The sequence below is a fragment of the Lytechinus pictus genome, chromosome 8, assembly GCF_037042905.1.
Source record: "Lytechinus pictus isolate F3 Inbred chromosome 8, Lp3.0, whole genome shotgun sequence".
Classification (NCBI taxonomy): domain Eukaryota; kingdom Metazoa; phylum Echinodermata; class Echinoidea; order Temnopleuroida; family Toxopneustidae; genus Lytechinus; species Lytechinus pictus.
In genome coordinates this window covers 39,730,243-39,743,887 of record NC_087252.1, presented here as the reverse complement: position 1 = coordinate 39,743,887, position 13,645 = coordinate 39,730,243, and the positions used below count along the sequence as shown (strand labels likewise).

Sequence of the window (13,645 nt, the reverse complement as noted above, 5' to 3'; positions counted from 1 at the left end):
ATTTGAAACAGTATGATAGTGATATGAACATGTGAAATGATACCTGGCATGAAATGTTGAAACTTGAGAGTATTTTTTTGGTGAAAAAAAGCAAAGTATAACTACCAAAACAACCCCAACTAGAAGAATGCAAAAGCTTTGAATATTTCCTTTGGAATGAATAAAGCACTTTGTCTCCTAAATGTGTTGTTTGTGGTATTTAATGCAATTATATTCATTATATTGTCTGGTTTCCTCTTTCTATCCATGGGAGCATTTCATAAAGCAGCTTGTCAGTGATTTTCACTCTTTAATTCACTCTCAGCAAATCAGATGCAAGGATTTCAGTAGCTTTTAAAAATTTTCATTGAAAGTCACAATGACAGGTTGTTTCATGAAACATTCCCCTTTCATTTTCATGCTTCACCCTGCACCTCACTGTGTGTCTTCCTCACAACCCCCCTCTTCACGGAATGGTGGATCCCAGACCGGACATGAATTCCAATGTTGGAAAGGACTCTCCCATTTTAGGAAAAGGGGAGTCGGGGCAAGGTGATGGAGCCGTTGTGGAGAATATCGCTGTGGAGTTGGAGTTGAACTCAGAAGTAAATAATGACGAGCCAAATTTTGGAACAAATAAATATTTCTAATTCTTTTTTTAATGATGGAAACATTCTTTATAATTTTTTTAAATATTATTTTCCATAATATCACTATTTCCCCCGATAATTAATATAATTTGTTTTCAATTTGATTTAAGTAGGTCGCATTATTGTGTTTTAGTTATAAACTCAGTATGAGACCATGTTACATATTCATTTTTCTAGGACTAATTTCTTTCAATAATATGCAAGTTTTTATTTATTTTAAAATAATAATGCATTCATGATATTACACATGGAATTCCATACCATGTCATGAGATTTTTCAGGGCTGAAAGTGGAAATATAAAAAATAAGCTAACACATATTTCATTTAAAAACAATAAATTGTATTACCATTGTTAAACAATAACAGATGCCTCTACACATCCATTAGTTTACATTTACTTACAATGCAAGTAATTTTGAGAGATAATGTCAATTAGGGTGAATTTTATTCATTTTATAGGAAATCTGTTAAATAACCATATTTTTGCTACTATCCAATCTTACGATTGCAAAAATATTTAAGTGTTACATTAAATGAAAAACTGTGTGTATGCTTGAAACTATAACTCTCTATATATCTAAAACATTAAACACATCAGCAATTCTAGTATGCTAGGGAGATGCTCCTCATTTATACCAAATAATAATAATATTGCATAGAACTTGTATAAATTGTAATTAATCATCTGGCCATAAAAGACTTATACTTTGTAAAAGAAAAGTTTGGAGGGAAAATTGTTTAAAAATAGATTATTCATGTTTTATATTTTAAAATTAATTAATCATTCTAATAATGTAATAATTGATTTGAAAAACACATGCATCAAATGAGTCACCGTGAACATTAAAACTTGTTAAAAAGTAAGTAGCTGTATGAATATCCTGATTGTAAAGTGGAATTTTTGTGACATTTTTATTGTATATCAGATAGCTGCAGATACGTGCTAATGGCATGGTATTGGGAGTTCACTTCGATCCATACTTTAATTATTTTACATTGAATGTATGGGCACCCCTGTTTTGCAATTAATCCTAAGGTTGAAAACAAAATCAACTAAATATGAAGCCAATTCATATAAAAAGCTTTTGTTTTTTATTATTCTGTTGTGTTTTGTTATTTTGGCTTGCATTTTTGTTGGGGATTATCATTAGTTTGTTTAATCGTGAGAGCATAAGATGCCGGAGTCGGGTTTTCAAGAAGACTATGTGTGATAATAATAATAATGATAATTATACTTGCTTAACACTTACTTTATCAGAAGTCTCTAAGCGCTCTACAGTAATGCAGTATAATTACCATGGCTTTAGCAGAGTAGTTGTTATGCACGCTGCGTTTCAAGGAATAAATTCTTACCCGGTACCGATTCGTCCCACATGGGTTGAGCGCAGCACAATGTGAGTAAATTTCGTGCTGGAGGAAAACATGCCATGGCTAGGAAGGATTCGAACCCACGTCCCTAAGACTGAAAGACGAGAGTCATAACTAGACCACGACGCCCCCACATCTATCTTTTGGGATGATGATTATTTACCTTTATCTTCTGAAAACAAGAGCTGTCCTGTTTGGGCTTTTTTCTTCTTTTTCTTGGAATGAGGAATCTGCAGTTCTTTTGTCTTGGCCCGTATTCCGGAGTCAGGTTTAACTTAGACCATGGTCTAACTTTGTGCTAAAATTATGGGAAGCCAAAAGTGTAAAAAATTTTAAAAAGTTTTATGTATCTTACATTTACTGTGCTCTTTCCTGATTATTCAATGGTGAAGACAGTTATCTATTTATACTTCATAGACAATTATGAATGATTTGAGAGCCAAATGAGCTGAAATATGGTATCTCTAACAATTGGCTCTCCATACTTCAGAATACGGGCCTATGGGTTTTGAACATGAAAGGAAATTCCTGCACATTTATGTCCTTCTGGTCTACTACTTACGTTGCATTAAAACAAATATATTAAAGTAATTTACAATGGGTGAAGGAGGCTGCTAATGAGAGTGAAAAAAATGGAATAATAATCCGTACACACCATTGTCCGACTAATCGTTTTGTTGAGCATTTGAATGTTTTGTTCCACTAACCATTGCAATTTTTTTATTATCTACTAACCTTTTTTTCTTTTCATTTTCTTGTGATCATACTGTTGTGATTGTTAGCATTTTGTTATCAGTCTCATATGGGCCAATATATATCTATTTGTGGTGTATGTATATATTCACTAACCTATTATACGGCCATTATTCATATTTGTTTTAGAATTCAAGTCTTCACTTGGAAAGGTGGAACACTTCTTCCTGTTTATACCAAGGAAGGAACCGAGGAATAAATGTTTAGTCCTTTATTTCCCTGCTGTAATTAATTGCTTACATTTTTATTGTTTAAAGGACAAGTCCACCCCAACAAAAAGTTGATTTGAATAAAAAGAGAATAATCCAAAAAGCTTAACACTGAAAATTTCATCAAAATCGGATGTAAAATAAGAAGGTCATGACATTTTAAAGTTTCGCTTAATTTTCACAAAACAGTTAAATGCACAACTCAGTGACATGCAAATGAGACAGTCGATGATGTCCATCACTCACTATTTCTTTTGTTTTTTATTGTTTGAATAATACAATATTTCAATTTTTACAGATTCAACAATAAGGACCAACTTGATTGAACCATATAGTAATAAACAATGTTAATTACACATGCTCAGGGAGGAATTAATCGTTGTTTCACACGACAACAGGGAGAAAAATTGAATATTTCATATTTCATATAATAAAATACAAAAGAAATAATGAGTGAGTGATGTCATCAGTCTCCTCATTTGCATACCGACAAGGATGTGAATATAACTGTTTTGTGAAATTAAGCGAAACTTTAAAATGTCATAACTTTCTTATTTTAGATCCGATTTTGATGAAATTTTCAATGTTATGCTTGTTGGATTTTTCTCTTTTTATTTGAATCAACTTTTTGTTGGGGTGGACTTGTCCTTTAACAGTGCAATAAAATGATATTGAATTATGTGGGTCCTTTTCACAATCTGCAGAAAATATTAAAAAGTACACGATAAATTGAATAATTCTTTGTCACTCTGAGAGTACATTCAACGTACTCATTTTTCCAGGTTGGTAATTATCTCTGGTTATTGGAACAAGCTGTCCGAAATGCCATGACCCAGGCTTTCAGTGTATTCTATGCTGGGGGTGGGATGTGGGGGGGGGGGGGTGCCCTTTGGATCATTATTATCTATTGATGATTGATATTTTGGTAGATATTCAGAATATATTTGGAATAGTTTGTATGGGGGGAGTTGGCAGTGCATATATAATGTGTATCACCATTAGAAATTGGCAGGAGCTTTAATACGAGAGGGAGAACAGAATATTCCTTGCTTCCTTCCATCATTAAAGTGAATATGATTACCATATTAACCTTATAGTTCCACACTCATCAAGGATGTACACATGTACTTGTATTCTAGCATACAGCGTCACTATTATTGTTAATATCTTTGTATTGGTTCATATTTGTTTTCATCATCATCATTAACACTTGTGTTTTATTAACAGGTGCATGGGCATGTTTAACATACACCATGGCCCTGTCTTACAAAGACCTGCGATTGATCCAATTAATCTCAGTTGTGGAAATCCATTAATGGCATAATTATATATACATGTATCTAGAAAAATGTATATAAATGTCGCCTTGGAAACAAAGGGACCACACAGATTAATTAAAATAATGATGCATGCATGAGTATGCATCACAATTTGAATGAACATTCATGTTCTGGATGTAGACTTAGTGGATTTCCATATTTGTGCTTGATCCGGTCAGTCGCAGTGCTTTGTAAGGCAAGGCCCGGTTTATTTGATTACTAATATTGCGATTCTATGCAATAAACTTTGCACTAGTCAAACCAAACAGTTTGACAAAATTTGACTCAATAAATCAGCGAAGCACCCCTCTCCCCCCCCCCCCAAAAAAAAAAGGGGGGGCAAAGGAATCACAATATGATCGCATTTTATATGTCATCAAAATGTATGGGCCAAGAAATTGCCAAGGAAATGTTTTATATTTACCTATGCATTTAATGGTTCAGAGAAATATCCTTGAATTATTAATATATATTTTTTTTTTTTTTGGGGGGGGGCTTATTCACATTATTGACCCATTTTATGTTCTTCGCAAATGTGAGCCCCTGCACAGTTTCTTGTATAATCCGATACAATGATATTCATTGATTTATCAAAATATTTGGATTAATGAGTTATGTGATATGAGAAACCTTTTGTAAGGCTTCAAACCACTGGGTTCCGGGCCACCGATATAAATAAGTGTAGAAAGTCTCATCTTAAAGTTTGACTTATGCATGTGAACGGTACAAAAAATATACCTGGGCCACATTAACAAGTGATGAGTAGATCCTTATGTACTGGAAATTGTATCAGCTCCATGTGAGTAGTTAGCATGGAACATTACATGGGGGCGCTGGAAAGTTTTGTTATAAATACTCAAAATATCAAAACTTTCCAGCGCCCTATAATATCAAAAAGAGCCCTCGACAATCCCCATCCACTACAATGTTAAAGCTTTATAATAATTGCAAATTTAGTCAGTTGTGGTTAAAAGTGGCCCTTGGAAATAAAAATACCTGCAACAAAGTCACTTGTGCAGATATGGGGCTCCTCTAAGAATTTCCATGAAAGTTTGACTACATGTATGGACACCTATGATGAATTTAAATATTTTTTCTTAATCACTGATTCTGTCTTCTTATTTCACAGTGATTACTATGACGATGATGTCTCCTCGTATCGGTACGCAGACAAGAAGTTTGGGGCCTCAGATTGCTAGACCACCAGATACAACGTTTTTCTTTTGTATTTACTATTATACCTGTACTTGAATCCATTGATGACTGGATGAATTTAGAGTCACAGGGGGCATGCCAGCTGAGCGTTGAAAAAGGGATTTGCTATAAAATTAATGTGTGAATTCAAAAAGGTGGGTTAAATTACGTCATTTGACAACATGGGCTAAATTGAATCCCTAGTTGCTCTAATTTGCAATAAATGAAAGTGAGTAAAGTTAACCCACGTTCGTGAATTCAGGCCATTAAGATCACAGATTGAACATCCTGCCAAGTTGCTTGTGCCACTTGATCATACAAGCCATCCTGTTCTTTCTTTCTTTGGGGTCATCCAAACGTTATCCTTCAGGATGGCAAAATGTGACTCCCGAAACAACCAGGCCTGGATACAATGCCTGAACAAGGGAAGAAAATAAAAGTTAACCTGTCGGAGACCAAGCCCGTACGTACACATTGGCTGCGGTCTACGAAAAATGTGTGTCATGGCATAATCATCAAGTATCCACTGGGTTAACTTTGGTTCTTTCGTCCTGGACTTAAGACAGTGTTGTGAACAGTCTTCTTTGTGACGAATGGCATATCTCTAAACCCTTCAATCCATGTTCTTGCTGGTTCATCTTCTTAGATGGTACATGTATCATGTGTACTATAACAATATATTCTTGTCATCAATGGACTTATGCAACTTTGAAACCCACCTGCTTGTTCAAGTTCTTAAGATCATATTTATAAAAACATTGATTTGTATGTAGACTCTTACCGAGCGGCAATCCTTAGCCAGATATCCTAGTTTGCCAAATTTTCTGCTGTATATTTCCCAAAGTATAGACTCACCTTACTAATTTTTTGCTGCATTTAGGGGGGATTTTTGACATATGACATCTGTCAATAGCCCCAATCTTACAAGGATTTTTTTTCTTCTTCAGACTATGAATAATAGCAACTGTTCTCCAATTCTTGAAAATTGTAAAAATATTTTCAACTTTTTCCAAAGCTTTGTAAATATTTTAACTTGACCAAGGCAATTCATTCAGAAAGAAATTTAATGATATGTTTAACTTTGGAATAATACATCTGCACATAATCTAGATTTTTATATAACAAGTGAAACAGCACACATAATATAAATTGTACTTGTTACCTTAACTTCAAACTTTTTAGGATGTGACATGTAGCAAGTGTTTGCTCCTCAGGATTTTTGATACAGAATATATCATGTCAGATGGTTGTAAATAAAATTCAAATATTTGTAATTAAAATCAATCGCTATGGTAAGATTTATACACTTGCTGTAGTTTGATGAATAAAGGACGATGTGTTTTTACGGTTCATGTAGATAACAAATATTGTGAGTTCAAGAAGTACTACGCTCTCATACATTTATATCCATGTCCAGTGTAAATTGATATGTCAATGATTTTGATGTGATATTGAGCTAAATTATGGTTAAAAGCGTTATCCAAAAGTGTTTTAGAATGAATAATCTTAGGAGTTCAGTAAAAGAGAAAATCCTTGTTTTCCTGCAATAAAGCATGTGAAAGACGGCCGTTTGTACTAAATATTCACTTATTGTAATGCTCAACATATTTTGTAGTCAACTGAAAATTCATGTTCGGCCTTTTCATTGATGCCCATGTGCAATTAATATGTAGTTGCAGAAAATATTTCGTGTTTTCTGTCTACCAAACGGTAATCATGCCGTATCATCAGCTAAGAAGCGAATATTCTTGTATTTTACATATGGATCAAGTTTTTCTATAGAATTCCAATTATACATGTACCAAATAATGATCAAAAGTAATAATTTTACCCAAAGAATTCTAGTGATCAAACAATGAGTGCCTTTTTACATACAGTATATGTTGAATTGATGACAGTACATTTTGTAGTTATGCTGTACCTCGATCAAAATAACCCACCAATTTTTTTATATAGTATTTGAGATATGTAACTGTAAGGAGTGCATTGTTTCTGGTGGTTTAGCAAGTGATGCAACAGTTCTCGCGACCACATGTATATTCAGCAGTAGTATTAGTAGAGAGATGTTGGACATGAATGTGCAAAATGTGTGTTAATAACATCTAAGTCAAAATTACCCAAAGTAAACAGAATTCAGTGGTCCCAAAACATTCTACTTATGCAGAGTCCCATATATATGATTTGAAGGTTGCATATATGTATGCTTCGACAAAGTGTGATAAATATGATTTGACAAGTTACTTTTTTAGTTGCCACTAAAAAATGCACAGCAACTTTTTAATCTATTTGAAAATTGACATCATACCTACTTTAAAATGACAACATTGAACTTGAAATCTCCCATTATTTTATGCTCCAACTTTTATGATTCTCATCAAGCTTTTGCAGACTTTCATTTTTTTCTCCAAAAATCTCTCTGCTTTTACTGCTTCTTCGACTCAAAGAAGTTTTATACTTGTGGTAGCGAGACCTGAATGGTATCCTATAGGTAGGCATGTATCGAGGAGCATGCTTGTTTTTATATAAGCACCACATATTTATGGCAAATTTCCTTCGAAAGAAGTATATGTAATCTCAATCTGGTAATTATACTGAATGTAGAATACATGTACATTGTTTTGAAGAGTAGACATTTTAAGTTGTCTTAAGAAAGCATAAAATTTAGTTTTAATCTATTGCGTCGAGGGAAGAGATGTAAGTATTCTGTGATATGCCAATGTGTTGTTTAAAGCATTGTCTTTCCATGTGTGCCATTATATTGTACTTTCTAATATGCAGATTGATTGGTGAATTAATATAATACTGTAACTTTTATTACTTTATAACCATATCATTTGAGGTAATCCACATTCTCGTAAAAAAGAGGGGGGCATCAGGACTTGGGTTGTGGGTAATTTGGACACAACTTTCACAGGTTTTTATTTGATTAAATTTATTTGTATTTCCTTTTTTTTTGGGGGGGGGGGTGAGAGTATTAAGTTAATGCCCAATAACTGCAAAGAAATTTGAATTTTTACATAGGAAAGATTTTGAACACTTCAAAAACATATAAAATGGTATTTAGGTTCCCTTAACTCTTTTTTTTCGTTTCGAATTTAATTCTAATTTTCTGTTTTATATTTATTCCTATGGAGTAAATCCATAGGATTAAACATAAAACACTGAATTTATGATGATATCGTAGACAATGTGTGTAGATTTGAGAGATGAGTGTTGACATTGATTGCAATCTGGTTTTATTATAAAAATGTAATTATTATAAAAATGAGATTGAATGTGTGTTGAATACTTGTAGTTAGATGATTGCTATATAAGTTATTTTAGGGCCAGCCTGTAAAAAGGTCCACAATGTTATGTCCCCATTTGGGGATTATTATATATCTCCGATCATGTTTTCCATAATATCTCTAAGTTCTAATGCTCTTCAAATTGATTGTGTAGTGTTGTAGAAAATTAAATTGATTTTCTTTGATTTCTCACCAAAATTTGCTTGTTGTACTAAGAACATACATGTATATTCTTTGTTTGATTTGTTGCTGGATGTATAAATTGTTCATCCTTTTCAATGTCGGTTGCAATTTTGGTTCTGATTTTTAAATCTGAATGATGTTTAAAAGTACTTTTCTATGTCTAGTTCTTGAAGTGAATATCTTTTTTTTTCCATGTGTTACTGATTATCTATTTGTATTGTTGACAACTCTTAGTTTCTTTTTATAGAATTTGAATTTATGTATAATCTACTGTTCATTCTTGGAATGGAATGGCAATTGGAATGAGTAAAAATTAATTTATACACGAAGAACACTGAAGTGACAACATATATTGTCACATGGTTTACCAAAGGGTGTTGACACTAGTGCATCAAATACTGTACGCTGACAGAATGGCGTCAGCCCTGGCGTGCACTTCCATTTTGACGGCAAGCTTGCCTGAGCCGACACTTCTACCTAAATGTAAACAATTTGTTGCACTCCTGTGTACGGCCTTTTTTCAGCCATCTGATGATATATTGTTCCCTTTGGAAAGTTGATATACATATTTTAATGCCTTATATGCTTCTAACAGCCAGGTGTAGGAACATACCAGTACAAACCACTTGATCAGTACAAGATTTTGGTAGTCATTTTTAAACTTTTCTAGTCAATGGTAATAAAAGCCCACAAAGTGCCGATTCAAATCGAGATTCTTATGTGATATTTACATCTAGTACTATTGCAAAAATTTGTCAGTCATGGTTTTTTGTGACAAATCTTTTTTTTTTGTAATTTCTAAGCATTTTAAAAATGTGGTGTTTTTATCATTCTCGTGTGAGCTGTGTAGTTTTCATTATGATTGTTATTATCATGGTTTTATGGGTGTACCGTTGCCACTTTTGTGCAAACAAATAAATTTCTTGTCAGTGTATTTTCTTGTCCTGCTGTTGCTTTTGATTAGTTTATCAGAAAATGTGAAAGTGAATGAAAAGGAAACTAAGAGAAAGAAAGAAGGGGGGGTGGTAGGAAAGGCAGGATGGGAGATTATTTGGGTAGACAGGATTCGAGGGCATCACTGGGAGAGAATGAGATATTGAAATACAATAAAACTTCATTCTAATCATTCTAAATGGGAGGGAAAAAAAGTAAAATTCTACTTATAAGTCAGAAAAGAAATTTCTTTCAGAAAATTTGATAATCAAATTGTCCCTTTTGGATTATCATCTTCCGTTTACTGGTTCTTGTATAATGCACATGTATTTACTGTGTGTTTACAAGAGAACAGGATGGATGGAAATAGACAAAGACATTCATTTCTTTATAATTATATTTAATTAATTCCCTTTCACAATAAATACATTTTGTTATTCCATTAATTCATACATTCAATATAGATGAAACAATGAAATATACACATGGTGTAATTTGTAATGAAACGGACTGGACAATACTAGAGTTTCGCAATCACCACACGGCCTCTGTGTAGCGCCCTGATAGACCAGTTCGTAGTCACTCATGGACAATTTCCGGTCAAATGACCTTTCATTATGATAGGCAGATTTCAAAGCAAAATATTACGTAAGCTTGCCTTACATAGCAGGATGAGGAAATTGAATAGACCAGGTGACTAGAATAGCACACCAATGAACACTTTATGAAGGTATTTGTTGCATTCCTACTTTGAATGCATATCATAGCATGTTGCACAATGTACTTGGCAAACTGAAAACCAGTCGTTCGTGGATGCGTTGTGGTTTTTTGTGGATGTAAATGAAAACCACAATTCAAAAGAATATATGAATAATCAAGACATCATATTTAGTGCTTATCTAATTAGATTTTAAACCACCATGTCACTTTAGTACAAATGACCTTCCTCTGATCAAGCGCAGAAAGGGACAACGAACTGGCTTATTCCTTTAAAAATACAAGTCAAACCACAATGGAAAGCCGAGAGGCTACTGTCGAAAGCATGGTGGACAGCAGCGTAGTGTCTTTACTCTGGATACCAACATAATTGTTCGTCGGTGTAAATCTTCGGATGATCTGCTGTCCTGGGGCCCGTAACATAAAACTTAACAATGATCATAGAACATTTTTCTAGGATTGATTTCATTGGCTACAATGTACAATCAATCGTGAAAATCAGGCGTACGTACGATCGATCGCTAACCTTTGTGTTACGGGCCCCTGGTCCACCAACTTTCGACAAAAGCTTTCCGTTGTCATTTGACTTGCATTTTCAAAGGAAGTGGTGCGAGAGCGGCCATGTAGTGATTGCTAAAAATCTCTATTTATTATTCATGTTGAGCAGGCCATAATAGAATACTGAACTTGATTACTTTCTGAAGATTGGAATGTATAATTTGCTTTATCACACCTGTACAAATACAGGCTTTTAACATGCTGGAATAGCTGGAAACGCAAATGGAAAAAAAAAAATTTAAACAAAAGAAATCAAACGACACCATAATTCATGGTTGTATTCATAATCATATTAAAGAAACATTAACATTGCATGGAAAATCCTGATAAAGAAACTATACTATACAGTAACATTTCAAAACAGTGTGTAAAAAACTGTAGGATACTGATATAATCTTCTTTCATGCATCTGATTTGTCAGTTTCTTATTTCAATCTTGCTGCAGCTGAAAGTATTTCATTGCAAAAGATGGAAAAAGAGTAACATGGAGAGCATTTGATTTTGCGTTTGTTTCTTTTCTTGAAGGTCAAGTCACTCTGTCAATGAATAACAAAGGAGCATGGTGATTGGTCAAAAACAATTGGTGATTTCATGTTCAGTGTAAAGGTTGATGTTACTGGTGCATTTTAAACTGTCCCTAGTTTCAAGACTTCAAAATAAGATGATCTAAATAACATCAAAAGATGGCTCAACACCTAATGACCTGCTCCATCTTAACTTTGGTGATGTGCTAATGTAACAACTTGAATTAACATCAATCCTCTAAGGTCAACACTGGAATCACCTCAAAAATGCATAAAAGATTGTTCATCATATTTGTCAAACACTTTGAATAGCAATATGCATTCTAGACTATCAAGGTGATAGCTTCCCATAATTCAGATTTTACTACAAGGTTATATAGGCCTACCGTTTAACATTTTCTACTACCATAAAGGTCATAATAACACGTCAAAAAATATAGATCTGTCATCAAAAAGTACAAGTATGTAACATGATAAAGGTTTATGGATGTTTGATGTGGACGATGTCTTAATAAATTAAGTAAATCCAGCACAACTTGTTTATTTAGGATTAACACCTAGGCCTGGACACTCATCGAGTGCCTTTCTCACATCCAACTGCAGCTGTGTTGCTTCCTGCCTCGTAAGTGCCCTGTCGCAAGACTGGTACACAAGTCTATAGTTGTAGCTTATCTTCTGATTGACATACTTGTGGAGGAAATGAACTTCTCGTACGAGGTCACAGGTCACGGCCCGAATCAATGAATAGAAGTGAAATTCATCGTAGGTGGCATCGTTGAGCCAAAAGCTAATATCATGAGTGTACGCAGGGGGGTGGACGCTATACCCTTCCAGGGAAGGCGGTGGTATCTGATCAGATTCTGAACATCTTTCAACAGATTCTGAAAACTTGGTGAATATCCTGTCATCTGCTGACCAAAATAAACGTATATCTTTCACATTGTATTTCACCATTGCGATGGTGTCAATGTTAAAAGTGCAATAGCTGTAACTCAATCCTCCTGATTGGAAGATCCCACACTGACCTATCGTGAATGCGGAATCCGAGGCCTCATTCGATCCTTCCACTTTGAACAAAAGGGACCCATGTTTGCTAGTGGAACCATCCTGATCCCCAAGACATTCATTAATTGAAACAGATCCCTTGTCTCTTAGAAGATTAGCCGATACCCTTAAGACTTTATCTTTAAATGATTTAGACAATTTTCCTGAATCTCCTTGATCTGTTCGAACCACTATCAGGCTTTGGTGAAGAATTGGATAAAGGTTTGGGAGTATGCCGCAGCGACGGAAGACTCTGCCACAGATGTAGACACCTTGAGTAACCGTATCTCCAAGACTACCTGGGACGTGAGTAAGAAGTGTAGGCCTTAGAATAAAGTGCTTCTTGGTATGTCCGGATTCACATTGATACCTTGGGACTTTGGCATGAGGTGTTTCATGAGGTCCATTGCTGACACTATGATGAGAATTTGAGTGGACTGTTCTAGTATTCCCGGTCCTTGAATTTTCCTCAGAGATGATGACCCCCTCCTGCTTCAAAGTTTCCTCGTCATTCCTATCATCTTCAACCACTAATTCTCCATCTTTCTCACTGTCGACTGCTATCCGTGGTGCATAAGTGCATGAGACTGATAGTACACTATTGCCATCTGATGATAATGAAGGTTGTTGATGTGACTCTACAGTTCCAAGAACTGCACCTTGTGGTACACCACTGCTCTGATTGCCGTGGCTCCCGTTATGCTGTAGAATATTTGGAGTCCTTTTGAGATGGTACAGCTCGGAAGGGGAACAATGACCAGTAGTGATTGCATCTTCTAAATCCAACATAAGAGGGATCTCTTTATCTTGACAATATTTAATGTCTTTGAATGATTCATCAATCTGTCCACGTAAATCTCTTGAGATGAGTGACACAGGATGATAAGCTTCTGACAAAAGATCTCTAAAAATAGACAAAAAGATTG

The 13,645-nt window shown here is 34.5% G+C and overlaps 2 protein-coding genes across 3 annotated transcripts in view; one reads left to right on the top strand and one right to left on the bottom strand.

Moving 5' to 3' along the window:
• Positions 1-9,877, top strand: part of LOC135155198 (neural cell adhesion molecule 1-like) — a 37,567-nt gene extending 27,690 nt beyond the window's left edge. Inside the window, exons 17-18 of the mRNA XM_064104075.1 lie at positions 467-584; positions 5,409-9,877. Of these exons, the coding sequence (XP_063960145.1) occupies positions 467-584; positions 5,409-5,411 (121 nt within the window). The 3' untranslated portion in view covers positions 5,412-9,877. The remainder of the gene's footprint in view (positions 1-466; positions 585-5,408) is intronic.
• LOC129266174 (ferredoxin-fold anticodon-binding domain-containing protein 1 homolog) overlaps positions 9,250-13,645 on the bottom strand; it is a 27,404-nt gene continuing 23,008 nt past the window's right edge. Inside the window, exon 6 of one of the 2 annotated variants that reach the window (XM_064104073.1) lies at positions 9,250-13,623. In XM_064104073.1, coding sequence (XP_063960143.1) covers positions 12,216-13,623 — 1,408 coding nt within the window. In that variant the 3' untranslated portion in view covers positions 9,250-12,215. The remainder of the gene's footprint in view (positions 13,624-13,645) is intronic. The other variant, XM_064104074.1, reaches the window with a different exon arrangement.